A 26,294-nucleotide genomic window follows, 5' to 3' on the forward strand; every position below is an offset into this window, starting at 1 on the left:
ATGCAAATGCAGAGAGATGCATGGTTAAAACACAAAAGGAGAACAGGTATGCTTTCATAAATGGCTTTCTACAGCAGTCATCTTTAAGGTCATAAAACCAAGAAGTGTGAAAATATAATACTGCTGGTTGATTTTTTGAAAATCAAAATCAAGACAGCAAAACATAGCTTTCAATACTGTTCAAGCAAGATATAAAACAGGAAGAAATGAGAAGGTTAGAAAAATTAGACTCTCAGATCCCTTCCAGCTCTATATCTAAGATCCTTTGATTAACAGTTACATAAGGTGTTTCACCTCTGTCTTAGAAAGTATCCTGTACACTGTCCAAATAAATCTTATTGTGAGAAGGTATCTACTAAACACTTCAAAGGCTTCCCAATGGAACCCCTGGAAAAATGAGCAGTCTAACCATGCACTATGAAAAATCAAAGTAGATGAAAAATTTCACATTGCCTATACTGTACAAGTACCTGGATGGGCAACTCTTGGAATTACAGGATCCAGAGTAGAAGGGACAAGCTATTATCATCTAGTCTATATATCTTCATTTCATAAACAGATGCTGAGGAAAGGAAAAGTGAGCTCTTCAAGCAGTCAGGACTCAAATCCAAGTACCAACTACAAAGCCAGGCAGGTGTTGTGAGTGGACCCAGAATTGAAGAGAAAAAAACAGAAAAACTGTAGCACTTTCAATTATGATACTATATGGTGATACCACTTGATTGTTAAAGTCATGGATCATTATGATCTTGCAAGAAACAAAAGTACAAGTAACCCAAAGAACAATGGAAAGTTTGAGTAGGCACAGACTCCCATACGTAGCTAGTGACTTTGGACCATATATACACATTGTCACTGAGCATGTGTGTGGCAAAAAGGGGAAAAAAAAGTAAACAGCCTGAATGCTACAATGGTACCCACAACATTATCCAGAGAAACACCTCTTACAGATCAGATGCATCTTCTATAAAGGACTTATGAGAAAGAAAGGACAAGAATGGCACAGGATGAAAAGGTCTTTTTATCTCAATGCAAGAATCAGCTGGTAAAAGCAGAAAACTAAAATATTTAGTTAGAAGTAATTTTTCTGCAAATATACTCCCATTTGATATAACCTTGCAAGAATGAATGAAACATTTAAGCATTTACTGTGTGCAAAACACTGTAATAAATGCTGGGTTTACAAATAAAGACAGTCCCTACTCTGAGGGAGCTCCCATTCTAAATGGAGAAATAACACATGTGGAAAGGTTTCAGCTGCAAGTGAGATGGTGCTTAGAGTGCAGCTGAAAATTTAATACATGCTCCTTACAACTCTTTTAATTTCCTATCTATTATTCTGAGACCTTTGTTTTCCCTTTTAGAGAACTTTAAAGTTCAACAGGAAGTCCAAATGTCCCTCTGAAAAATTCTCTCCTAAAATTGCTCCTAAATTTATCACAGAGAACAAAAATTAACTATCTCTGATGGGAATCTTCTACGAATAGAGCCTAGCAACCTAAAAAAGTTACAAATGAGTTGACCAAGTATAATTAGGGGCAGCCCTAGGTAAAATTATTCAAGTTTGCCCTTTGGCCCTCTACCTTCCCTATTCCTTTTTCACCTTCCTGAAAGCCTGTTGTGCTCTTTTTCTATCCTATGTACTCATTTTTGCTCCTACCTAGATTTTGATTCACACTGCTCCCCTCTAAACTTATAATTAAGGTATTAGCCTGGTCTTAGGTTTGTTTCTTATAGAGGAAGGCCCTGCATAAGATAATCAAACCTACCTCGAAAACTGCTTTTTCAGTTACACAATTATATCCCTTTCAAGTGATTTTGCATTTGAACAAATCACTAATAATCAGAGAAGTGCAAATTAAACCAATTCTGGGGTTTTGAAAAAGGATAAACGTCAGGGGAGCCACAAGGGGGGAAAAAGATATGTTTGATACACTGGAAAGCAATTTGGAACCATGCCCCAAAAGTTATTAATACCACTACTGCGCCTAAAGCTCCAACAAGATTAAAGAAAAATGAGAAGGACCTACAGGTACAGAAATACTTACAGCAGTTCTTTTGTAATGGGGCAAAGCACTGGAAACAAAAAGTGTACCCAATCAACTGAGGAATGGCTCAACAAATTACAGCACATAAATGTGATGGAATACTACTGTGCTGTAAGAACAGTTTTACAGAAATCTGGGAAGGTACATGAACTGTAAGCAGAACCAGAAGAACAATTAACATTATAACAATACTGTAAAAGCAAAGAATTTTAAGAACTCTGATCAACACAATGGTCAACCATGATTCTAGAGGACTAATGAAGAAGAATGTTGGCCCACCTCCTGACAGGACTGGTGATGGATAAATATATACAATAACACTTACATTTTTTGACATAGCCAATACAAAAATTTATTTTGCTTGACGACTATACGTATTTGTTACAAGTAGTTTTTGTTTTTTAAGGGCTGGAAGAAAAAAATAAATGCTTGGTAATCGAAAATAAAATTTAATTAAAAATAAAATCAACAAAAAAAAAGAACATAGTACTTGACCATGGCATGTATCTTCCAACTAGTAATCAGACTACAGAAGGTCAGCTTCTTCAATACTTCAAGAGATTCATGATTTCATTTGTGTGGGTAATCTCAGAGATGGTGAACTCAACATAATTTAGTGGACAGTACTGATACAACTTATTGGAGAGTTTGCATACCACTGACAATCTTTGACAAGGTCACCTCCCCTCCACAAGAAGGCAATAAAGTAAAGACTTTAATGGAGGAACCATGATGCCATAATGCTTTAAAAGAAGATTCGGAAAAATAAAAAGTTAAATGTTCTCAAATTACATTAACTAAAAAGGAATATAACTAGAAATAAAAACATTTCCCTAAAATTTCATGGGAAGGAATCTGCTAAGTACAAATGGCACCCCTTCTATGACATTAACTAATTACACCACACAGAAGCACTCTCTCTCTCTCTCTCTGAATTCGTACAGCACTACTTTATTTGTACCACTTATGTTTTCAACACATAGTGCTTTATATTGAAGCAGTACATGTCTTATCTCCACTACCAGATTTGACTGTAAGCTCCAAGCATCTCCTATTATTACCTCAGGACAGCAGAACCAAAATAAACACTTTTTGAAAATGAAAATTCAAAACGAAACTTGAGAAAATTCAGAATTCAGGTTTGCAAGTTTGCAAAACTCAAGTTTGATTTTAAATGTAGTTTATAGGTTCAGGGGGGAGGGGAATCAGACAACTTAAAAGTTAATTAGTAATAAAAAAAATATTGAATTGTCCCTATAGTTCAGCTTGATTTCCACACATAAAGTCTAACAATGTTGAATGGACAGTGTTGTCTCAAAGTTGCAAACAGTTTTTTGCATACAGCTTAGAGATTCCAGGTGGTCTGGGTTTCCACTTCAGAGTTTACTATGGTAACTGGTCATGTGACTAAGGGGCAAAAAATCTCGTGTTGTAATTTCATTCCACAAAATAATTGCAGAAATATTCCATTCTAAAATAAAGACCCAAGGGGTCTTCAATCATGTTTTTACATTTTAAAAGTCCCTAAAAACTCTATACCTATTCTATATTTAAGTACTGTTAAATATAACAATTACAAACATTAATATGGAGAACTTTATTTTCACTTAAAATGAACACTGTAAGAAAAATCCCTTTAATCCAAACCCATCTACTGATGTTTTTCAGTTACACTGAACTTATCATTTAAAGTCTTCATAATTTTAATGAGTCCATTATTAGAAATAGATACACACACAAATACATATGCTTAAGTTCATTCATAAAAGCTAAATAAGTATGGGCAAGTAACTAAGTTCTATGTACCACAGACATCCCCACAGACTACAGTTTCACAGATCCTTCAGTACTGACTCAAGTTTAAGAATAAAACTTCTGGTTTCTAGAACGGGTCAGAATTATCAAGTTTCCCTCACTCCTACTGCCCCAAACTACTTGAGATTTAAAGACTACAAACCTGAGAGGCAATTTTTAAATTTATAGCTTAACAGCTTTTACCCAAGACTATGTTTCTCCATCTTCTCTCTTAAAGGTGGCACAGTGCATTGAGCACTAGACCTGGAAGCAGGAGGACTGGAGTTCAAATCCAACCTCAAACACTTAGTAGCTGTGACCCTGGGCAAGTCACTTAACCCCTACTGCCTCCCCCCAAAAAGTGAAAGTATACATGGGGCACATAGGATATCTGTTAAAATTTGACACTCTCTTGACTATTTACGAAACTACATTTAAGGGGTCCAGAGTCTATATACAAATACATGAAAAGCCAAAAAAACTGAATAAAAATCATTACTTATGCATAAAATACAAATTCATTTAAAAGTAAAAAAAAGAAACCCTTACATGTGAAAAATCAACTAACTAGTCATTATGGACACTCTAGGTAAGTTTTAGTACAAGCTCTTATTTGAAAAGAGGCATAATTGGATTCATGTGACTCACTGAAGTTATGGTACTCTGGTCAAATCCCTTCTAAGCCTCAGTTTCTTCAAGTGTTAAATTGAGAGGGTGGTTTTTATTACCTTATATTCCACTATTTGCTAAATGAGGCAGCATGGTAGGGAGGAGTCTAAATTTATTCTATGAAAATATTTCATGAGGTAAAAACCTAAGAGTTCCAATCATTTAAGCATTAGCTCTTTTTCGCTAAAAGCACTAACTCTACCCAATTCTAGTGCCATCTAAGAATGTAAAGTAAAATCTAAAACTAAAGAACGTGCATGAGATAACCAAGTTTTGGGAGCCTTTGCTAACAGAAGATTTTGCCCTTTTGAGCCTGATTCTCTTATCTTCTTAAAGACTCTACTAGTGTGGCAGAAAACCTTAAGGTCGAGGAATAAGACAGAGAAACTTTTCTGGGTCTAGATCTGCGATTTCATTTGTACAGGGATATCCCAGCAATGAAACTCCTTCTATCAATGAAGATTAAGAACTATTCTGAAATTAATGGTTTCAGAGAATTACCTAGGCCACTGTAAAGATGCTTATAGGGGGTTACACAGCCAGCATGAGTAAGGTGGTGAACCTAGGTCTTCCTTATGTCTAGGTGGGCTCTTCTACCTTAACTCATTCTGTCTCTCTGGAAAGCAGATAATCTTCAAACATTTCCTAAACATACATTGTACTGAGTCAAGATGGCTGGGGAAGAGGTATCCAACCACAAACAACAATCTAATAAACCTGTTAGAATTCTATAAAAATCAATAAAAAAGGGTCCAACTGAGGGTCTGAAAGGTCTATCACTATGAACTTTAGTACATGGGTTTTGAAAACTACTTTATATATCAAAACCTTTTTCTAGCCTTCTGATTCTCAGTTGTTACCATGATTATACATTAACATTTTAGAAAAGCTAATGGCTGGTGATAAGTTTTATTAACTACAAAACTATATCCCCAAAGTAAGTAACATGGAAGGGAAGCTTAATGGATGGCCTAATAAGTACAGAAACACCAACAACCGTTTTCTACATCACAAGTAGTCAGCATATGACCCTAGTACTCAGAGGAAGAATATTTATCACGAAGGAAAAAGTCACAAAGGGACCACAACTCCATTCCCATCAAGACAGTTGGAAATCCCGACCCAGAAGAAGGATATGCCCATGTCTGAGTTTACCAATGACAAACCAAGTGGTAGAGTGATCTCTAAACATGTGGATAACAAACATACATAATCCAAGAATGGATAATTACAAGCAACTATGCTTTACATCCTTTGTTCTACCAAAAAAAAAATCCTTGGCATTTCCCTAGTACAGAAAAGACTTTCATGTAAAAGCTCCGGTGAAACTATCTTTAATACCGTGAGCCACCCTACCAAACTGAAGAATCATTAGTCCTAAATGTGAAAAGAAAAACTTTAGAAAAGTAACTACACACTTATTTTCTTCCTTTCCCTCTTTCAAGTCTTGCTTTGTTTTGAGGAGAAAGGAAACAGGGATGGTAACTATGTGAACATCTAGTTACCTATCCAATAATACCTATAGCAGTTTTCATTAATCTGAAATTACCCCCCCCACCTCACACCCATACCCCACCAATTACTAAAGGAAAATGACTCATCCAGACCTGCAGATTCAGTTAACTGGAATCTAGTTCTATTCCCTTTATTCATCCTTGCTTGGAGGAAAAGGATGTTTAATTTTATGAGGAAAATAATTTGCAAATAATCAACTGAAAGGCAATGCTTACATTTAATATCCTGTCTCTGTTTCACAATAATGATGGTGACAGCTAGCATTTATGTAGCGCTTTAAGACTTGCAAAGCACTCTACAAATCTCATTTGATCCCCACTTTACAGATAGGAGGTAGGTGCTACTATTATCTCCACTTCACAGATGAGTTAACAGAGGCAGAAGTTAAATGGCTTGCCCAGGGCCACATAGCTAATGTGAGGCAGCATATTAACTCAGGACTTCCTGACTCCACGTTCAATCCTCTATTCCAGGACTGCACAACCTGTGGCCCGTGGCACAGCAAAGGATACTGGGTGCCCCACAAAAAACAGAGGATGTTTTCCTCTACGTTTTTCGTGGGCCGCCCAAGCTGAAATCCTTTGGCAGGCCACAGGCTGTGCAGGCCTGCTCTATCCACTGCATCACCTTTTTCTAGATGAATTAAGACTGCTATTACAGCTCCAATTCAATTTGTGCCATTGTTGACTACAAGTACAGAGACCAGGATTACAGTCCAAAGAAAGGAGATAAAACTCCAAAGTAGAGAAGAGTGGGAAACTAGCTCCTTCTTTATTTTGTCTATTCCAGTGGTCTCCAAACTTTTTTTGACCATGTCCCCCAACAGTACATTTTTTGAGCATGCACCCAAGATACATATTTATAAATTATGTATAACCACTGCATTAATAACTATGAACATTATTAAATACACCACAAAAACTTTCAAAGTGTGAAATAAAGATCAATAAAAATAGACTGACATGGTAAGTCTTGTGCTTTAGGAATATCAATTTGGCTGTTGTGCGTAAGATGGATTTAAGTAGGAAGAAATTTGATAAAAGGAGACCAATTATCAGGCCCTCATAAGCTTACATTTACGAGTGGAAAGGTGATAAGATTCAAGAAATGAGAAGGTAGAAACAGCAAGATTTTGTAATTGATTGGATATGTAGAATGAGGGTGAGGAATCAACAACAATACCAAGGTTGTGAGCCTGGGTGAATAGGAAAAATGGTGGTGATCTCACAAAACCAAGATGATTTACAAGAGGGGGAATAGATTTGGGCATGGAAATACATGTAATAAAGTCTGCAATGCAAATGACCACTCAACCATGTCTGCTCACCCTGTATGATTTACTCTACCAAACCCAAAAGAAACAAGAGGTATGGAGAGGGAAAGGAGGGCAGGAATTTTACTTATTGACAAGCTAAAAGGCAATCTGCCAGATAAGATGTGGGGCCTAAAGGGGAGTGGGAAATTTTGCCTAACTGCTCAGGCATCCTGCTCATGCTCACATCCTTCCTAGGTTGCTATAGAGAATGAAAGTAATAGCAGGCTGTCCATTAAGAACGTTGAATGATAACTGATAAAGAAGGTGCTATAGTTGTGCTGGAGATGAACCCATAATTGGTTCGGGTGGGGTAGGTGAGATGTAATCCCCCTTCCCACCTCCCCTCTTCGGATTAGAAAATTATCCACTCAGGGTTCATGTCAGCACCACCCCACTTTGGAAACTACTGGTCCATTATGGACAAGGATGAAGCATTATACCTTGAAGAAATTGCAGCTGGCAGTATGCTTGTTAATTCAATGGGGTAGGGAAAAGAGATGAGAGGAAAACTTCTTATTTCTTCTCAAAATGGGAAAGAGATGAGGGTAAAGATAGTTCCTCCTTACAGTACTTTATAGTATAATCCCTCCAAACATAAGAGCTTAATACTTATTAAATCAAGACACAAAAAAAAAAACAAAATAAACCTTAAAACATTTTGATTACATGCTGATTTTAGTTTGTAGAAACCATCCCAATGCACAAATCAACATCATATCCTTTAGCTCTTGGAAATATTTACAAACTCATTACCTTCAAGCCACCTAATTTTAGATTGCATATCAATTTAGACATTAGCTAAAGTGAAAAACTTCAGACGTTAAACATTAAAAAAAGTTTGGCTAGGCAAATTAAGCATGAACAGGATTTAAGGCAGAATGTTTAGCTTGCTTAAGGGATTAACTGCAAATTTCAAACCATCTTTATACAATCCACTATTTACAAATTAACTGGTTCACTAAAGGGGGACAAATAAAATCCATATGATAAAACTCAACTATTAGTTTGAGTTACTATAAACATATACAAGATAACAAATAACATTAAAAATTGTTCTGCAATTATTATTTCCCAATTACCCTGATGTCTTCCCTAACAACATTACGTTTTTAGTGAATAAATCCATACACATGTGAATGATGGGTTTTATTCAAGGGATTTTATTTTGTCATACTGACAAAACTGTTACACCTCTAACAAGGGGGGAAAAAGAATTCAAATCCCATTAAAGCTAATTTAGTTCTCCTTTGCACTAGCTATCCTCCATGCAGAGGATAAGTCATTCCTCTTTAGTTCAACCTTTTGGAATATCTGATTTCTTTTAGCTCAACTATCATCTTCTGAAAGAAGCCTTTACTGATCCAGCCAGATACTAGTGCTCTTCCTCCCCAAAAAACCTTGTATTTATTCTGTGTGCACACATGTGCATGTACATATGTGTATACACACACACACACACCCCTTTGTCTTTGCATTTCCAGGATTAGCCCAAATACCCGACACAAAGCAAGCAATTAATAAATGCTCAATGGCTATTGCTCAGGTCAATTGCTTTCTGCAGAGCTTAAAAACCAATTCGGAAAGGGGGTGGGAAAGTTAAATTTCAAATCCTCCACTAAGTTCTTTGATTTTCTTGTCTACTTACTGACAATGCCTGGCATGTGTCAAACACTTATAATAAATGTTCAAATCCTAAAAACAAATGTGACAGTTAATATTTAAAAGTTCTCATCAAAACTATCACCTTTATAAATAAGACACAAAATCAGTTTCCTCATCTGTAAAATGAGGAGGCTGACCTAGATGGCCTCTAAGGTCCCTTCCAACTATCAATCTATTTATTCTATAGGAATCTAAGACAATAGACCCTGAAATTGAAATAATTTGAGTAAATACTAGCACCTATCTATACAATTATAACACTGATCTGAAAGAAATCTACTTGAAGAGAATGTAGATGTAGTATAATTATACTAAAAAAAAACTTCACAGATCTAAGGAATGAGTGCTTTGCTCAAAGCAAGTAGGTATTCAACCTGTTAAACTGAGTTTCAAATCTATTATTTTAATCACTTTTAACAATATCCTAGAAGAAAATCAGGGTGCTTAAAACTATTCAGGGAATACGGGTGCCATAAACCACAAAGCCAATGACTGAAATTTTTAGTTTCTAGGTTAATTTAAGTGATTTCTGAAAAAGAAGCATGACATGGGTTAGGCAGGAGACACAAAAAACTTCTCAGAATTTAAGTTCCTTCTTACTAGAGATCTTCAAAGTAAAGGATCTTGTCAAGTATATTGCAGAACTGAGACTATGTAACATTTTGAATGTAACACTTGAAAAGCCATGGGTTTTTAAAACCTCACACTACTTGTCAAGTTATTGTCTTCATGTGGCACCATGACGACAAGCATCAGCTACAAGTTTAATAAGAATTCTTTGTACTGAACTTTTGGTGCTAGGACACATTTTTAAAATATTGAAGTGCAAGAAATAATACCTATGACCACAGTGTACTATCTACATTGCATCTTTCTATACGCTTAGTCATTTGTTTCATGTCTCAGTCCTGGTGTTTAAGTCAGGCCTGCCAGCCTTACATATGTATCACAGGTAAAATTAGTGACTCCTCTTTCAATTTATTTCTTAAAATAAAAAAAGTTTATCTATCTCTCCAATTTTCAGTCAACTTAAGCATTATGCAACCTCAGAGAACTCTGCTCAATGAAGCTCTCATTATCAGGATGAGGCAAGTATTAAAACAAGGTAAACATACTTGCCAAGGGGAACTCCCTCTTGAAGGAGAGTTCCTCTAGATGGTTTTGTTAGGCATTATGGTGAATGCATCAAGCCCCCAAATCCTACAGGGCATCTTCACTGGGAACCTGATCACCTAAAAAAGCAGCTTACCAATCCATGCAAAAAAAAAAAAAATCAAAGGCATGAAAAATGGCTCTTTTCTAGACTATAATATGCAGATGGATGAGCAGTCCATTAAGCTAGTCCATCAGTATACATATTTAAGGACAGTCACTTTAGATGGACAACAAGATGGGTCCAGATTTAAATAAAATAAGAAAGTAGGCAGGATTACATTTGAGAAAATAAGCAGAGTTTTCAACAATTTCAGCCTAGATTGATGCCTTTACACTTTACTCTCCTCTATGCAACTCTATGATCCAGATACACTTGCCTACTTACTGTTCGCTTCACACATGACACGCCATCTCTCAGCCTTTAAGCTGACTGTCCCTCCACCCCCACCCCACCCCGACCAATGCCTGCTTCCTCAACCTCAATCTTTTAGTTTCTCTTTAAGATTCAGTTTAAAGCCCATCATCTAGACTATATTTTTCCCTTTGCACTATACTCAACCATCACCAACATTCCCCATTTTCAAGCTGTCCCTTCCCCATACCCACCTTCATTTACACACTTTCTTCCCCCAGTAGAATGTGAGCTCACATTGAAGGCAGGGCTGTTTTTGCTTTCAGCACAGTGCCTGACATAAAGCAAGTATGCTTCCTAACAAATGCAGAAGTTCATCTTTCCAACAGTATTATCCTCCTGGTAATACTTGTGAAATGATGGAAGACCACAATCTCCAAAATAAAAATTACAGATGACTTGAAGAACAATGGAGGTAACACACTAGACCTATGTAAGTTGAAGACTATTACCAATTATCATTTATATGCAACAAGTGGCATAAGTTAAATTCTCTAGGAAATACACGATCAGAAAAAGGAAACGGGGGTGGACCCATGGTGGTGTTAAGAAAACAGAAAATATTAATTAAAATTTTGAAAAAGGAAATGGGCTGGTCTTATAGTGAGTGCCAATGATAACAGATAAAACAGCGTAAATTCTGGGCTGGTACCCAAAATATGCAATAAAATCCAGCACAACAGGTCCATCTTTGCTCTACTGAAGATTTGTAGGAAGATATGGACAAGACTAGTACTCAAGCAGCTATGTATGGATTGTGATCTAGATTAAAAGAGTTATCCATTTCTAGAAGATCATAGAACATTGAACATGTGTTACCAAAGACTTAGCTTTAAATCCCAGCTCTGCTATTTACTATTTGTGTGGCTGTGGCATTGGTTAAGATACCTATCTTTCCTGAACCTTTTTCCTCATCTATATGTCAGTAATAATATTTGCACTGTCTGAGTTTAAGGGGAGGGGAAAGTATTACGTAAACCTTCAAGTCCTTGACAAACAGTATTACAGGTATTAAAATAAATTACAAAAAAAGAAGGAAATCCTTTTCAATGAATTGCATTCCTGAACCTGATTCTGTTATACCAAAATGTCTCTGGTTCATATTAATTCCAGCCCTGGGAAAAGTTAAGTGTATAAGCTTGTAGGACCCCTGATGTTCCAGATGATATCAACTAATAGGAACTAAGGGTAGAGTAAATAAAGTAAATAATTCATTCATTATTCCCATCTCTGGTTGGTCATAAGCTCATCATCACTACAGAACTATTAGAAAAACGAGTATGCTTTTACGGGAACTTCTGAAAAAAGAATTATCTATATGCTAGAACTTCACCGAATCCTTGTATTTAACTGCAATTAGGTAGGCCATGATAATTATAACTGTTACATTTTCAAAAAAAAAAAAACCTCAGAAATGTCCTTAGCAATAAAGATTAATCAGCACATGAGGTAAGAAAATCCAATCAATTCTAAGAACACTGAAAATTTGGGCATACTATTTTCATTCCCTGCTAACACACACTTGGCACAAAATAGTTCAAAACAGCCTTTGGAACATTAGAGAATTATGTCTAACTGGCAATCTAAGAATCTAAGTTCTCGGTTAAAATCCTACTTATATATTCCTAATAACACCTACTAATGTCAATATACTTTAGCTGTAATAGAAAAAAATAGACAACAGCCTAAATTCAACTCTGAGCATGAAAAGAAGTCCAAACAAGTCATAATCATTTTTAGCAGAGAAATGTTTTTAAAAAGCTTTACCATGCAGAGCTATGGCTTCACGGAAGGGTTGCAAATCAGTCTCTACAGATGAGCTAGTTTCTGTTGAAGTAGCTCGGTTAGGGGATACTACAGTTAGTCTTGGGGGAGCTCTAGAGTTTCGTGGAGGAGGAACTTTTCCACAGAGGAAGCTGATCAAGTCTTCTCTACGAATAGTTCTTCTGCGTTTTTTAACCCATGCTAACACATCCTTATTGCGACGCTGGTAGCCAATTTGAATTCCTAGATCAAAACTTCGTTGATGGGCATCCACGCTTTCTGTTAAAAAAATATATATATTTATCAGTTATTATGTTTTTTATAAGGTTCCAAAATAGAAATTTTACAAATGGCTCAGATCTAAGTAACTGAGACAGGTTTCAACATAAAGCATGAATATTCTTTAAACTTTTAAAATGCTATTGTGAACTTGACTTGGAAATATTATAAATGACTTTTTACCTAATCCCAAATTTTAGAGCTTCATGCCAAAAGCAAATAAGATCCAGATCTCTCCCCTTTTTTAAAGACTGCCTGACTTAAAATCAGATTTTATCTTTTACCAAACTGACATTTTCTGAATGACTAAAATATTGCATCATATCTCCTTTAGCAATAGAATATAAAATAAAAGAAAATATGAAAAGAAATTTTTGTAGGAAAAAAATTTAAATTAAAACCTTATTTGAGTAGATCAATTCTGTTTCTTCACTGATAAGATCTTACTATGAAATTTATCTCACGTTTTTTTCCCTTAATTTTTAAACCAGGTACAACCATAATACTTGTGTTTTAAAAACTTAATTCCCATCCATCCTTCCAATTCAACAAAATTGTTGAAAATGAATCAGAAAGCAAAGGTGTACCCACTTCAAACAACAGTTTAAAAAAATCTTTTGTGAAATCAAATTATAAATACATGTTAATTTACAATGCAATTTCAGAGCTACATTCCCACAGAAAAATTTAGCAGACATAAATAAAAAGCATATTCAACATAGCAAGCCTTGTTAAGGTACATTTTTTAAAGAGAAAAAAAATATCTTTTTTGATGATTATAAAATATTAAATTTCAGGATGAGTTTACATCTTTCTTGGATCCTAGGTACTCTGCAGTTATGTCAGCAGCCCCAGTCTCTAGTAAACCACTACTAATGCCTATAGACCCAATAACCTAGAACCTCGTCCTAAAATTTGCCACACTACCTCTTTACTCTTCAGTTGTCCACTTCTGTACTCTACTCTGGCTCAGTAAAACAATCCTTGCTAATCTAACAGCCCTTTGGTATAGTTTCTCCAACAGCAAGTATTAAAAAATCTTAAAAGTCACTGTAGTTTGTTTCCAAGTTTTAGTGGTAAATTGATGCATTTCTAATCATTTGTAAATAAAGCACTTCCTTTATTCCTGGTCTTTTTGTAAAGAAAAGCTTTCATAAGATGAAAAAAATTCCTTAATTTATCGTATTCTTCACTGCAGTTTCAAATCCGAAATGTCTTTTTAACCTAGGCACATCTTTGGAAGAAAAAGATGATGACTGACTAGCTGTAGTCACAAATAATAGAAATTGATTCTATTATCAGAGCAGATCCCCAAACTGAATAAAAATGGAAATTTGGCATCATGCAGAAAATGAAACCAAGACATATATCACTCACTAACAAAAAAAAAAAAATTCCTCCCATCATAATGAGTTAGATTCTTATTAGATACATTGAATAAAATGCAAAATTCCATATGCTATGAGGCCAAAGTCACTATATGGATTAGTTCTGTTACAGGTAAGGTTCACATATTTTTTGAGGGATGGGGGAAGCAGAGAGGGTGTGTGTGTGTGTGTGTGTGTGTGTGTGTGTGTAAATAAGTGATATAAACACAAAGGGCATCAATCTAATTAACAAAAACGTAAAAAGGAGAATTAGAAAAACATACATAAATATCATGCAAAAAAATTCTCTAAGTTCATAGCTTGACCAGGAGAGATAAATAGTATATCTACTTTTATATGTAAATTGTTCCATTTGTATTATTTTAATCCTTATTTTGTTTTTATTCATTGAGTCTACTCGTAAGAAAATTTTCCTGGGAGAAAAAAAACAGGATTTTTTTGTCTGTACACTTTAAAAGAGAGCTCACTAAAACAAGTTCCCCCCCCAAAAATAATTTAAACAGGTTAATTACACCTAAAGATACATCATAAAATGAATAAAATGCTCGATTATGCTGCCACTAAGAAAACAAGAGAAAACAGACTTAAATTATAGCAATTAGCAAGAAGAGCCATATAGTGTACACTTTCCCATAGTTGACACAGCTGACTTTTCAGCCCTATGATTAGAGGAAGAGGTAGTAGCCATAAAAAACAAGAAAGTGAAATCATGATATAAACCTAAGGTGCCTCACTATACCCCCAACCCCATCTCTGTCTTGTTTAAAAGGGAAAGCCATCGACCCAGAGCAATCAAGATACTCAAGCCTTCCCTGGAAAAAAATCTTTTAAATCAAGTTCATAACTAGAATAGTCTACCCCCCCTCCCCTCACCACTACCCCCCCACCTTCACTCCTTACTTTCTCCCACTAAACATTCCTCAATGGTTAAGAGCAGAAGATAATTTAGGAGGGATACAGTTTAAAAGGAACTGAATGGAGATAAGACTCTAGCCAGATTACAACATTCCAGGAATAAAAGTCAGGAGAGAGAAACAAAAATTTTAGCAACAAAGATATGCAGAACAAAACATGCAACAGGCTTGGACAGTCCAAAGTATAAGATAAAACACGAACAGCAAAAATGAAAAGCAAAATTTCATAGAAACCAAAACTGTGAAGTGGTTAAAGAGACTCAACACTGTCCATTCCAGGCAATGGAATTTTATTTTGATTTTAAGACATAAAAGTAAAAATTTTCAAAGATCATGGTCCAATTATGAAGATTTAAAGCAAATGGTTTAAAAAATGTTTCACTGGTTGTAGCTATATATTAATTTTGAACCTTTGCTAGAACACTTTTATATTATATAGGTCAGTGACTACAGAAATCTGTTTTAAGCCCTTGCTACCCTCACCTGTAACATGAAGCTAGGCAAATACTCTACATAGAGAAACACATAGAGCCCACAAAGAGAAAAGATAGGACTCAATGTTTTATAAACATTAAAATTTAGGAAACACAGTACACAAAAACATACAAAGTCAGCTACATCTAAGATGTTGAGGTGTATGCTTTTATATTTCTAGGATAACTAAACTACTAAGCTGTGTACCATTAAATCAATGCACAGTAGTGCAAGGAGAGTCCATTTTCAAAGATTCTCCAATTTCAGTCATTTCCCTAAGCAGCCTGGGAGGGAAATAAAATTTTTAAAATTCTAAACTGTAATGCTTTACCTATTTTAAAATAATCTATTCTTTCTTATCCTATCCATTTAGATGACACAGTAATGCTTGTCACTTTAAATGAACTAAAACAAATGCATGGTCTCCTTAGTATGAGATTTCAACTATCTACATGAAAAAGAAGTAGTAGTAGTAACTCACATTTATATTGTACAGTAAGATTTACCAAGCATTTCTCACACAATTACCCTGTGAGATACATAGTTTAAGAATTATTACCACCATTTTGCAGAAGAGGAAACTAAGACTCAAAGTAGTTATGTAACTGACTTTGGAGGACACTCCTTGAGTGTGAGAGACAGAATTTGCACCTGGTCTTTGTTCCAAGTCCAATAATTTTTTTTTTGGTCAGACTTGTTATGATAATTCAAAGTTCAAAAAAAGACAATGAACTCTAGAATTAAAGGTTCAACTTCAATAGCTAAATCCTACTCCATCTTTGAATGCCATAAACAAATTGTAACTCCTAATCTCAAAATCTGACAATTCTATAGGCTCCCACCAATATTTAAGTATATCCACAGAGTTTTAGGGGGTATTAGTATCTAAGGGTGTGCTGGAGCCAGCTGGAAGAAGGCTACTATTGTTACATTTTCATATTGAGCATTTTACATCTCAAAATTGAACAAATGCTACAAATCAGGGCTTAGTTTATTGTTTTGATTGTCTAGACTTAAGTCATTAAGAAAATGTTAACAATGCAGATTAAACATGGGAATATTCCCCCCCCTCCCCAAAGAGCCAACTGTTAAACACCAGCATACCACAGCAGGTACCCAAAGCTACTTTCCTGAGGCCAAAGCCCAACTGTCATAAAGATGAAAGTTTGACACAACCCCAAACGTACCATTTATCTTCATATAATCAGACCTTTCTTATTAAAAGTAAATGGATTCATAAAAGTCATTTCTGATCAGCTATAGTCCACATTTCAATACAACAAGATACTATTTAAAGCTAAAAGTTATAGCTTCTCAGAATTTTTTAGTTTGATCAGAGGACAGTCTTTCGAGTTCAGCAATACTAGACTGCAAAGAACCAAAGCCCAAGGCCAAACAAAATTAATCAGCAAAACATTAAGCACTAAAATTTTTTCATTATCAATATAGCTCTCCACAAAGAAGAAAACCTTTTTTCAGATTCACTCCAATTAGAAATTTAAGAGTTTACAAGTATTTCTGTCTACCCTGCTTGAGTATGAAATAACCACAGAGAAATAAAAACTTAAGTAAAACTGTCTTTACTAAGTTCCTTCAAGGTAACAATCACGTAAGTCTATGGAATATGATGAATGCTTTCAAATCCTACCTAGTATATTAAATTATATAATTGGATATCTATTTTTAAACCCCAAAATGATTAGGAATAGTGAATAAAGGCAGGGGAAATCAGGAAGCTCTGGATTCAAGCCCTGTCTCCTATACAGATAGCTGTGTGACCATGGAGAAATCACTCAACCTTTCAATGTCATCACAATAAATGAGCCACCTCTGCATACATACGTCAGAAAAAAAAAGTCCAGTCCTGCACAGGCTAAATTAGAACTCCAAACCACCAGCACCCCCAAAATAAATCTATATTCTTCATATATTCAAATCTGTATTCATGAATTTATGTAACATATATATATATACACACACATATACATGTGTATATGTTGCAGATATAGCTATAGATACAGGTATTGTGTGTATAATTTTCCTACTTATCAAAGAATACAGTACATCTGCCACCTTCCTTGGAAGTACTAGAAATATTGCAAGAGCTAAATTAGCACTTCTAGAATATACTACCAAAACGAAGGATCCTAAAATTTCTAACATTCCATTATATTCAAAAATCCCCAACAACATAGCAAATGGTACCACTTAAAAGTAATTTAAATAGCAAGAATTAAAAATCCACAAATTCTGTACTATAAGAAATTGAAAGTAAACAGCTATATGCTCCGATAAAAAGTGAACTTATAATAGCAAACATTCGAAAATCTGACAGAGGGCAAAAAATTGTTTCTCAATTATTTTGACAACAGCTTACATTAATATGTATGCTTTCATTACAGAGAGGTTTTTGGAGCCACACAAATACACTGTCAGGTATAATTCCCATTCTACACACAGGGAAGGAAGAGAATCAGAGGTCAAGTGACTTTTACATGACATAACAGTAGGAGAGCCTAGGTACTAGAACCCAGTTCTACTGATTCCTTTCACTAATGCCTCAAATAGTACTTAGCTCTTTCCTCATAGCAATAAATAAGGAAGCAAAGACTCAGAGTTATAAGTGTCACAGCCTGCATTCATTATCAGTTCTCTTAATTCCAAGTCTCCTATCTTGTTGCCTCTCAATAAAAACACAAAGTGTTACTATGGGATTGGTAAATTAAACAAGAATATTAAATACCCTATACATTGTGCACAGAACTTAAGACTTTACAACATGAGACTGTCTTCTCATCAAGTACAAGAGATAAGACCCAAGAATGTGGGGGAAAAAATTACTACAAAACAATATTAACTTAATTAAAATATCCAATTAAAAATTGACTCCACAACACTATTAATGGACAGATGAGGCAGATTATCTACAGAAGACACAAATCTAAGACTTTCATGTCACTGGGTTAAAAGCTGTTTCTTAAATAATTTTAAAGTTAACTGGCAATATCACATGAATGGTAATGGTTTATTAAATCTAACTCTAGAAAGCCACTTTAGTACTCAAAAAGTTTCACAGATCTAATGCCATTATTATTAGGACTTAATGTCCAATGCACTCCCCCCTCTAAACTTCAGAATCTTAAATGTCCTTTAGTAAGCTTCTCCATATAAAGGCCAGAAAATGGACAGTAACTCAAAAAATACATGACCTGGAGAAAAAACCAGTACTCAAGAATGGTTCCTGCCCACTAGCCTTAAAAATGCTTCTAATCTCTGTACAAGCAGAAGGTTTAGAGCTTTGAAAACAAGGAAGTTTGAAAAGAAGATTAAGAGGACATACGACACAGGACAGAAAGGAAATAAGGAACTTATTTGAGGGTAGAACAGGGAGGTCACACAGAACTAATGCTTATAAATGGAGCATAAGAATACTAATAATCTTCACCTAAAACTCTAGTCAAAGAGAAATTCTCTTTAACAAACCTTAACCAAGATGCAAGCACTAATCTATTTACTAACTACACTGTTACCACTAACACTGTTTACAAACAGTTTGAGCTAGATAAATGCTAACAAGTCAGATGTGGTACAAGGGAAAGAGAAATCTGATGAAGCAGAAAGTGAAAACCAAGTTCAAATCTGGACTCTACTAAATATGTAGTCCTGGGCACTTGGGGTCACAAAAATAGAAGCTAAAAGGGACCTCAGTGACCCTCTTCTGATTCCCTTATTTTACAGTTAAGGAAACTGAGGCCCAAGGTAGTAATTGTTTCAGAGGTTGACTTTGAACCCAAATCTCTTGACTCTGAAGCTAGTGTTCTTTTCACCATACCATGCTGTCTCTGGCCATCTCTAAATTCTAGGATCCCGTAAGCCTAGAGGCACATCTAACACTATCACTAGGAGGTAATTCTCTCCAAGTACCAAGTTGTAGCCAGGACTCACTAAAATATCAGACCCCATTTTGGATACAGAAAACTAGGAAAGACACCCCCCCCCCAAAAAAATAAACAGAATCAGAACAAAGAACATTAGATAAAACTTAATGAGAAGTTACTCTGGATCAGGAGTTAGCAACTTAAGTCATTTATCTTTGCCACACAACTCCCTTCCCAAAACCACTTTCAAACCCAGAGTCAGCTCTCTAACTAGCCCCAAAACCAGAGTATGGCCAAGGACTGAAAGAGCCCCCCAGACCTTGTTTTTATCTACCTTTGATTTTACCCAAAATTTTATGAAGGGGGGTTGAGAAGATCCCCTAGTTAGGTGATTACTTTCGACCAGGTAAACTCTCCAGCAATTAGGCTGGGGACTAACCAAAGTAGTAATGGATGGAAGAACCCCTGCCTTAGAGAAGTCAGTTCAACTGATAAAGTAGGCTCAAAAGGTAGGATTTAAGACAGATAAAGGCAATATATTCCTAATGCCACCAATACTTGAAGAAAGATAAAGACATGTCACCAAAGAAGATTAGGGGAAAACAAGAACTATTACCAAGATTCAGACACATTTATATCTAACAAAAAAAAAAACTATACTGCCTGGGACAAAACCAAACTATATTCATTTCTAAGTTCCCCCTAGGTACTGAACACCAACAATGTCCTAGCTCTTATCTTCAAAAACACACAAAAACCTGTTAACTTATTTTCTAAATGTTATGAAATGAGAACTTAAATATCAATAGCTATCCAAAGATATTGAATTTAGTTAGAAGCCAGCAGTCAGGATTTTCCTGTACCTTTAAAAGCAGATAATAGTAAGTGCAGAAGGAATATTCTTGAAGCAGGAGCTCTAAATCCTTTCTAAACACAATCACTGTCATCAAATCAGCTGGTTGAACTTGCAACCAACAGGCTTGCAGGACCGCTTAAAGGAACCCCCAGGTTTACTTCTATCTTACCAGTTCTCAAGCTCATTTTAGAAAATAGTAAATAGCCAGTAAGAATGCCTAAAGTACCCAAATGTACCAATTTTACTTTACTGAACATAATGATACAGCTTAACAGTTAAAATATTAAAGCAGTGGTTTTTCAAGATGTTACCTGGGAGTTCACAAAACTCTTTCATAAAGTCCTTAAAGTCAAAACTGTTTTCATAATACTAGGTGTTTTCATTTCTAACATGGTATTTAGACAGATATAATCCACATACACAAAAACTTTAAGAGTATTATATAAAGGGATCCTGAGACCAGAAAGTTTGAAAACCATTATATTAAAAAAGTACATGTTACTTCAGCTAGGTAGCACAAGGAATATAAAGTACCAGGCCTGGAGTCAAGAAGACTCATCTTCATGAGTACAAATCTGGTCTCAGACACTTAATAGCTGTGTGACCCTGGGCAAGTCACTTAACCCTGTTTGCCTTTGTAAAATGGAGTGGAGAAGGAAAAATCAAACCACTCTAGTATCTTTGCCAAGAAAACCCCAAATGCAATTGCGAAGAGTCAACATGACTGAAAAACGACTGAACCACATACTTCAACATCGAAATAATTTGTTTACATGATTATTTGTCTATTTAATAATGCTACAGCACAGTATAGTGGGAAAAGCATCAGGTTTAGAACCAAAAGGCCTAGGTTCAAATCCTAACTGTGCCTTGTGACCTTAGGCAAATCACTTGGTCTCTCTGTATGCTTGGTTCCTCATGGATTAAATGACCTCTAAGGTTCTTTCCATTTCTTAATCCACTGATACTACATAACTAAGGCAGAAATCAATACCCTACCTCCTAAGTTCTTTACTATTTTATTTAAATAATGACCTTAGGGACAAGTGGTACAGTGGAAAGAATGCTGCATCTGAAGTCAGAGGCCTTGAGTGGAACCCATGTTCTTCCACTTACCACCAGTACAACAATAAGCCAAGTCACAACCTCTACGCCTGTCTTTTCAACTGTAAACTGAGAAGATTGCATTAGCCCTTAAGGATCACTTCCTATGATCTTTTCTATTTCAAGAATAAGGTTTTAAAAGGAGGGGGGGTGGGAATCACTGCTGTATTCAAAATTCAAAAATATTTTTTCAAAAAACTTCATACACTATAACTGTTTTTTAAAAAAAGGATTACGACTGATGGTCACTTCAGGCAAATTTCTTAAATGTCATCTACACTGACATGTTTGCATTAAGGCAAATGTTAATCATATTCACAAGCAGAATCCATATCAACAGAAAATCTCATTCAGACTCCACTACTTCAGAATTTATAGTAATAAAAAGTACAGAAAATGTGATGCTTTTGAACCAAAAAATAACTTCTTCCTTTGCCAATTGTCTATTTTTTATAGGTAGGGAGACCATCAGCAATCAATATTTATATTCTAGAATTTCAGCTGCATTAACACGAAGTGGCATTTTTCACTAACTTTTCACTTTTCTTTTTAGTACCAATACCTGTTTAGAAGATGTATTAGTAATACAACTGCACTTCTAAAACACTTTATAATTCAGACCATGGACAAACTCTGGCCAGTCTTTTTCCATTTCATTACCAACTTCTTCAAAGGTAAGTCATTCTTAACTGCTTCATATGTATTCTTTCAAATTACCACATGGATAGCCAAAAAGAAACCAAAGCTCTAGCACTGGTTAGGTTAAACATGGTACTTAGAAATGGAAATTCATTACATCTGTCGTATGTCTCAACCACGAGCAAACAAAAACCTTTCTCCCTAAAAAACATTCGTATCCACATCAACCTTTTATTATTAGTGATAGAAAACAAAACTACATAAGCAATTCAAAGAGACTAACAAATTTTTACCTAAAGAATATTACTGTTACCTACACATTCATATATCACCCATGTAACCCTAAACTTTGGAAACAAGAAACCAATGTGTAAAACATATTTGTAACTTCTATCTCTTGTTTTTACAGCAACCTACCTAGAAATTATGTATGCAAAAAAACCTCATTAGAGCTGCAAGCTAGTCTTTTAATTCATCAAGGAGTTCATTTCTGAAACCTCTTTTGGAATACAAAAACAATCACTTGGCTTGCAAACCTTTTCAACTAAAGCACAGCTATTAGAATTTTCAAAATCAGTGTGGTATAAAATGCAATACTTAATTACTAATAATGAAACTCAGCAATAGTAATAAATGACCCATGGACAGGCTTTGATGTCAAAGAAAAGTTCATTATGCAAAATCACCAAAATCAAAATATGTTTATAATGGAGTGGGGTAAGGACAGACTGCTTACCAAAACTTTGCTATCAGGTATGAAGTAGACTGAAAAAGTACAGTTCAACTTACTGAAGAAAGTTAGCATCTGCTACTAACTATCCACATAATCATACTTGAAGGGTTTTTAAGGTACCTAACTACCAAACGGTGATACCTAAACTTGCATATAACTAAGCAATCATCTGTTTTCAGATAAGACATCTACAAGTGTTGTTCCCATTACGACCATTGGGGAAAAAAAAACCATGAACTGTTTTCCTTCCTGTATTCCTCGTCTAGAGTGCAATACCTCACAACATTTAATTAGAACCCTGCAAGATTATTTTGCGATGTAAGGCCTTCGGAAGAGTCATGTAATCAATTACTCCTGAAACTGTAAACAATCTCTTGCACATGGCAGAAGGCAAAAGGAGGCTTCGTGCCACCAACTCTGGAAAGGCACCGCACTGTCCCAGACTACGCTCCCTTACCCTGGAGGGAGGTACGAGTCATCTTTACCTTTGTAGAGGTTGGTAACGGCAGTGGCTGCGTTTTGGAAGGGAACCCAGAGGGAAAGTCCTTGCTGTTGACACACTCGATCTAGACAGACAGATACAAACGGAAAAATAGATTTTGGAGTCACTCACTCTGAACGGCCATGTTAGGTTTCGCCATTTTGTTCAGGGGATTTAGAGCCTTACAGACCGTGGGAGGGCCGGACGCTGACCCCCCTCGTCCCAATCAGGCCAGAGCCATGGGCCGCAAGGGCGCAACTGGGTGAACGCCCGGGCTCGACCCCGGGCGGAGGCCCCTCCCTCGGCCCCGGCTCCGGGATCGCCGGGCACAATAGGGCCGGCCCTTCCTTCGCCATTTTGTTGATACCGTCGCCGCCTCCTCCCCTTTCCCTGGATTTGGCAGCGGCCTCGGTGGCGGTGTCTGACCCAGGCAAGGCGGGGGAGGACCCGAGCTTCCGGGCCGGCTGGGGATAACCCGGTGCCCACCGTCCTACTCCGCCCCCAGCCCACACCCACCCGGACGGCGCAGCCTTTCACACCGCACCAAAAAGAGCAAGCGAGCTGTGGGGTGGGCGGCCCCCGGGGAGCCCAAGGGGGGACCCCCCGAGGGGCTCGCGGCCTGGGGCGCCGCACCTCCCACAGCAGCCAGGGCCCTTCCCCGCCTCCCCCCCATCCCACGGCCGAGCTTCGCCATCTTGGGAAAAGGAGGAGGGGAGATCTCGGCGGGGGAGACCCGCCGGTCCTGTCCCCGGAAGGCAGGGCTTCCCCACCCCAGCCCCACCCCTCGGGCCCCCACCTGAAACTGGGCGGAGACCCGACTGACCTCCCTCCCCCACCCACCAACTCATTCCTGCCGGGAGCTCCCCCTCCCCCCACTCCCGGGGAGGCCGGGGTCAGAGGGGGGAGCCGGGGGCGACTCCGCCCCACCGACCGGGCCCCGGGCCGGTCCCGGAGCTCAGGCGCCACCTTCCGCCATCTTGTGTCTCCCGTCTGCTTCTTGGGGGGGGGGGCCGGAGGGAGGTCTTTAGGGTCCCGGGGGCGCCCCCTCACCTTTGTAGAGCTGGGCCACGGCGGTGGCCGAGTTCTGGAAGAGGTGCCACAGCTTCTGCTGCTTATGCTCGGGCTGTGCGGTGGCCGCCTCCTCCTGCAGCTCCGGGGGCAGCTGCTCCTCCTGCTCGGCCTCGGCCAGGCACTGCCGCTCCCACTTGGTGAACCAATGCTCGGGCCCGTGCTCTTGGATCTCGGATTCGCCTTCCTCCTTCTTATCCTCCATCCTCCTCCTTCCTCTCCGCTTCTTCTTCTTCCTCCTCCTCCTCCTCGTCGTCGTCGTCTGGCGAGCTGGCAGCGGGGCCCGGCGGCCGGCTGTTCTCTCTCCCCTCCACCCCGGGGCCTCCTTCACCTCCCCACCCCCCAGGCCCCGAGCTCACCACACACCCCACCCCCTCAGCCCCAGCCTGGCCCACCGGAGGGCCGGGCCACTGCCCGCCAACCGCCGCCGCGCTCGGGCCGCCGCCGGGGAGATGAGCACTACAACTGCCGCTGCCTCTCTCCCCACACGGCCCGCCGGGCCCGCTCCTACCGCCCCCCCATGGCGCTGCGGCCGCCTCGGAGCCGCCGCCGCCGCTCTCCGCCGGCTCCCCCACGCCCCTCGCTCACAGTCCCTGCCTGCGCCACGGAGCCCACACTGAGAACTGAGGAACGCGGCGGCGGCGGCGACGGCCGCTTCGCTTCCCCTCGTCTCCTTCCTCCCCCCGCCCCGCGCCCCCCTCCCCCGCCCACATGCTGACAGGAGAAGGTGCCGCCCACCTCTCCCCCCTCCCCTTCTCCGGGTCCCACCCGCTCCGGGGCTCCCATTGGCTGGCCTCGCCTCATTCCGCGCCCCGGCCCACCCGATTCCTAGAGATGATTGGTGCAGAAGAGTGTCCGTCGTGACGTAGACGAGCTTGGGAGAGGGGAGGAGGGTGGCGGAGAGGGAATGTCATAAAGGGTGAAGAGCGCAGGAGGGAGTCGGGGGAAGAGGGGGAAGAAGTAGAAGGAGGAGCCAAGAGTGGTTGCATCCGAAAAAAAAAAAAAAAAAAAAAGGCTAGAAGTGTTGGGCGCGCATGCGTGTTTATCTCTTGCCCGAAGGAGCCTGGCCGCGGTCTCTTACAGCTCAAACTGTGGAGCTTGAGCCAAGGAATCACGTGCTTCGGTGCAGGAGCCGCGCCCGGCTGGGACCTCCTTTAGCGGAGGACCGGCTTTATCCCGTATCACCGGCTCCCAGGGCGCAAACCGATCTCTACCCATGGGTCCGAGGTTGCATCACGTCCCCTTTTCGTACATCTTTATTCCCTCTACCCAACACTAACACAAGAGCAACACCCGCAACAGCCCAGTAGAGCTCGGCAAACTGAACGGGCATCTGTGAATATCCTTGGGTGACCACAATCTGATAGTGAATCACTGAACGTGTGTGTTAATGGAAGCATACAATCTTTAAGAGTTGGAAAGGAATTTAAAGATTATGCAATGTGATGTCCCACCCAGGTGCAAGACAACCCTTTCCACGGGTATCCCTGCTTAATCACGCACCCCACGCTGCCTCTCAGCTACTAGGAATTGACCGACAGCTGTAATTGTTTTTAAAAGTTCTTCTTGTTGTGCAAAGGTCTGGCTCCCAGTAAGTTCCATTTATTGAGCCTATTCCTGCCCTCTAGGACCAAGACAAATTTAATTCAATATTTATTAAGTGTTTAATGTCCAAAGCAGTCAATAGCTAGGCATTTGGAACATGATAAAAAAAAAAAGTCACCGTCGGTGCCTTCAAGAAGCATAGAATATTACTAAAAATTAAAGAGCCTTGCTTTAAGGATGGAATGTATACAAAGGAGGAAACATTTGGGGAGAAGGGAGGGAGTGGAGAGCAGAAAACAATTCACCGAAGAGGTGATGCGTGAGCTGTTCTGAAGAAAAGGGTTTCCACCTGAAAAATGGAGATGAGGCAATGCATTCCAGGCGTGGGGATGGCCTGTGAGAATGCTACGGAGGTGGGAAGTGACCTGTCAAGAATAGCTTGGCTGGAATATGGAATGTATGACAGCGAGTCATGTAAAATAAGGCTGGAAAGATAGGGTAAAGCCAGATGTGAAGATCTGAAATGGAAGACTGAAGAGTTTGTACTTTATTCTAGAGAAGGGATTTTTACCTTTTTCCGTGTCATGAATCCCTTTGGCAG

General features: G+C 38.5%; 1 protein-coding gene across 1 annotated transcript in view; it reads right to left on the bottom strand.

The window, feature by feature from the left end:
• C9H16orf72 (chromosome 9 C16orf72 homolog) overlaps positions 1-24,541 on the bottom strand; it is a 44,084-nt gene extending 19,543 nt beyond the window's left edge. Inside the window, exons 1-3 of the mRNA XM_036738015.1 lie at positions 24,131-24,541; positions 23,085-23,165; positions 12,338-12,613 (exon numbers count right to left, since the gene is read on the bottom strand). Of these exons, the coding sequence (XP_036593910.1) occupies positions 12,338-12,613; positions 23,085-23,165; positions 24,131-24,353 (580 nt within the window). The 5' untranslated portion in view covers positions 24,354-24,541. The remainder of the gene's footprint in view (positions 1-12,337; positions 12,614-23,084; positions 23,166-24,130) is intronic.
• Between the last annotated feature and the right edge of the window lie 1,753 nt (positions 24,542-26,294).

The sequence above is a fragment of the Trichosurus vulpecula genome, chromosome 9, assembly GCF_011100635.1.
Source record: "Trichosurus vulpecula isolate mTriVul1 chromosome 9, mTriVul1.pri, whole genome shotgun sequence".
NCBI lineage: Eukaryota > Metazoa > Chordata > Mammalia > Diprotodontia > Phalangeridae > Trichosurus > Trichosurus vulpecula.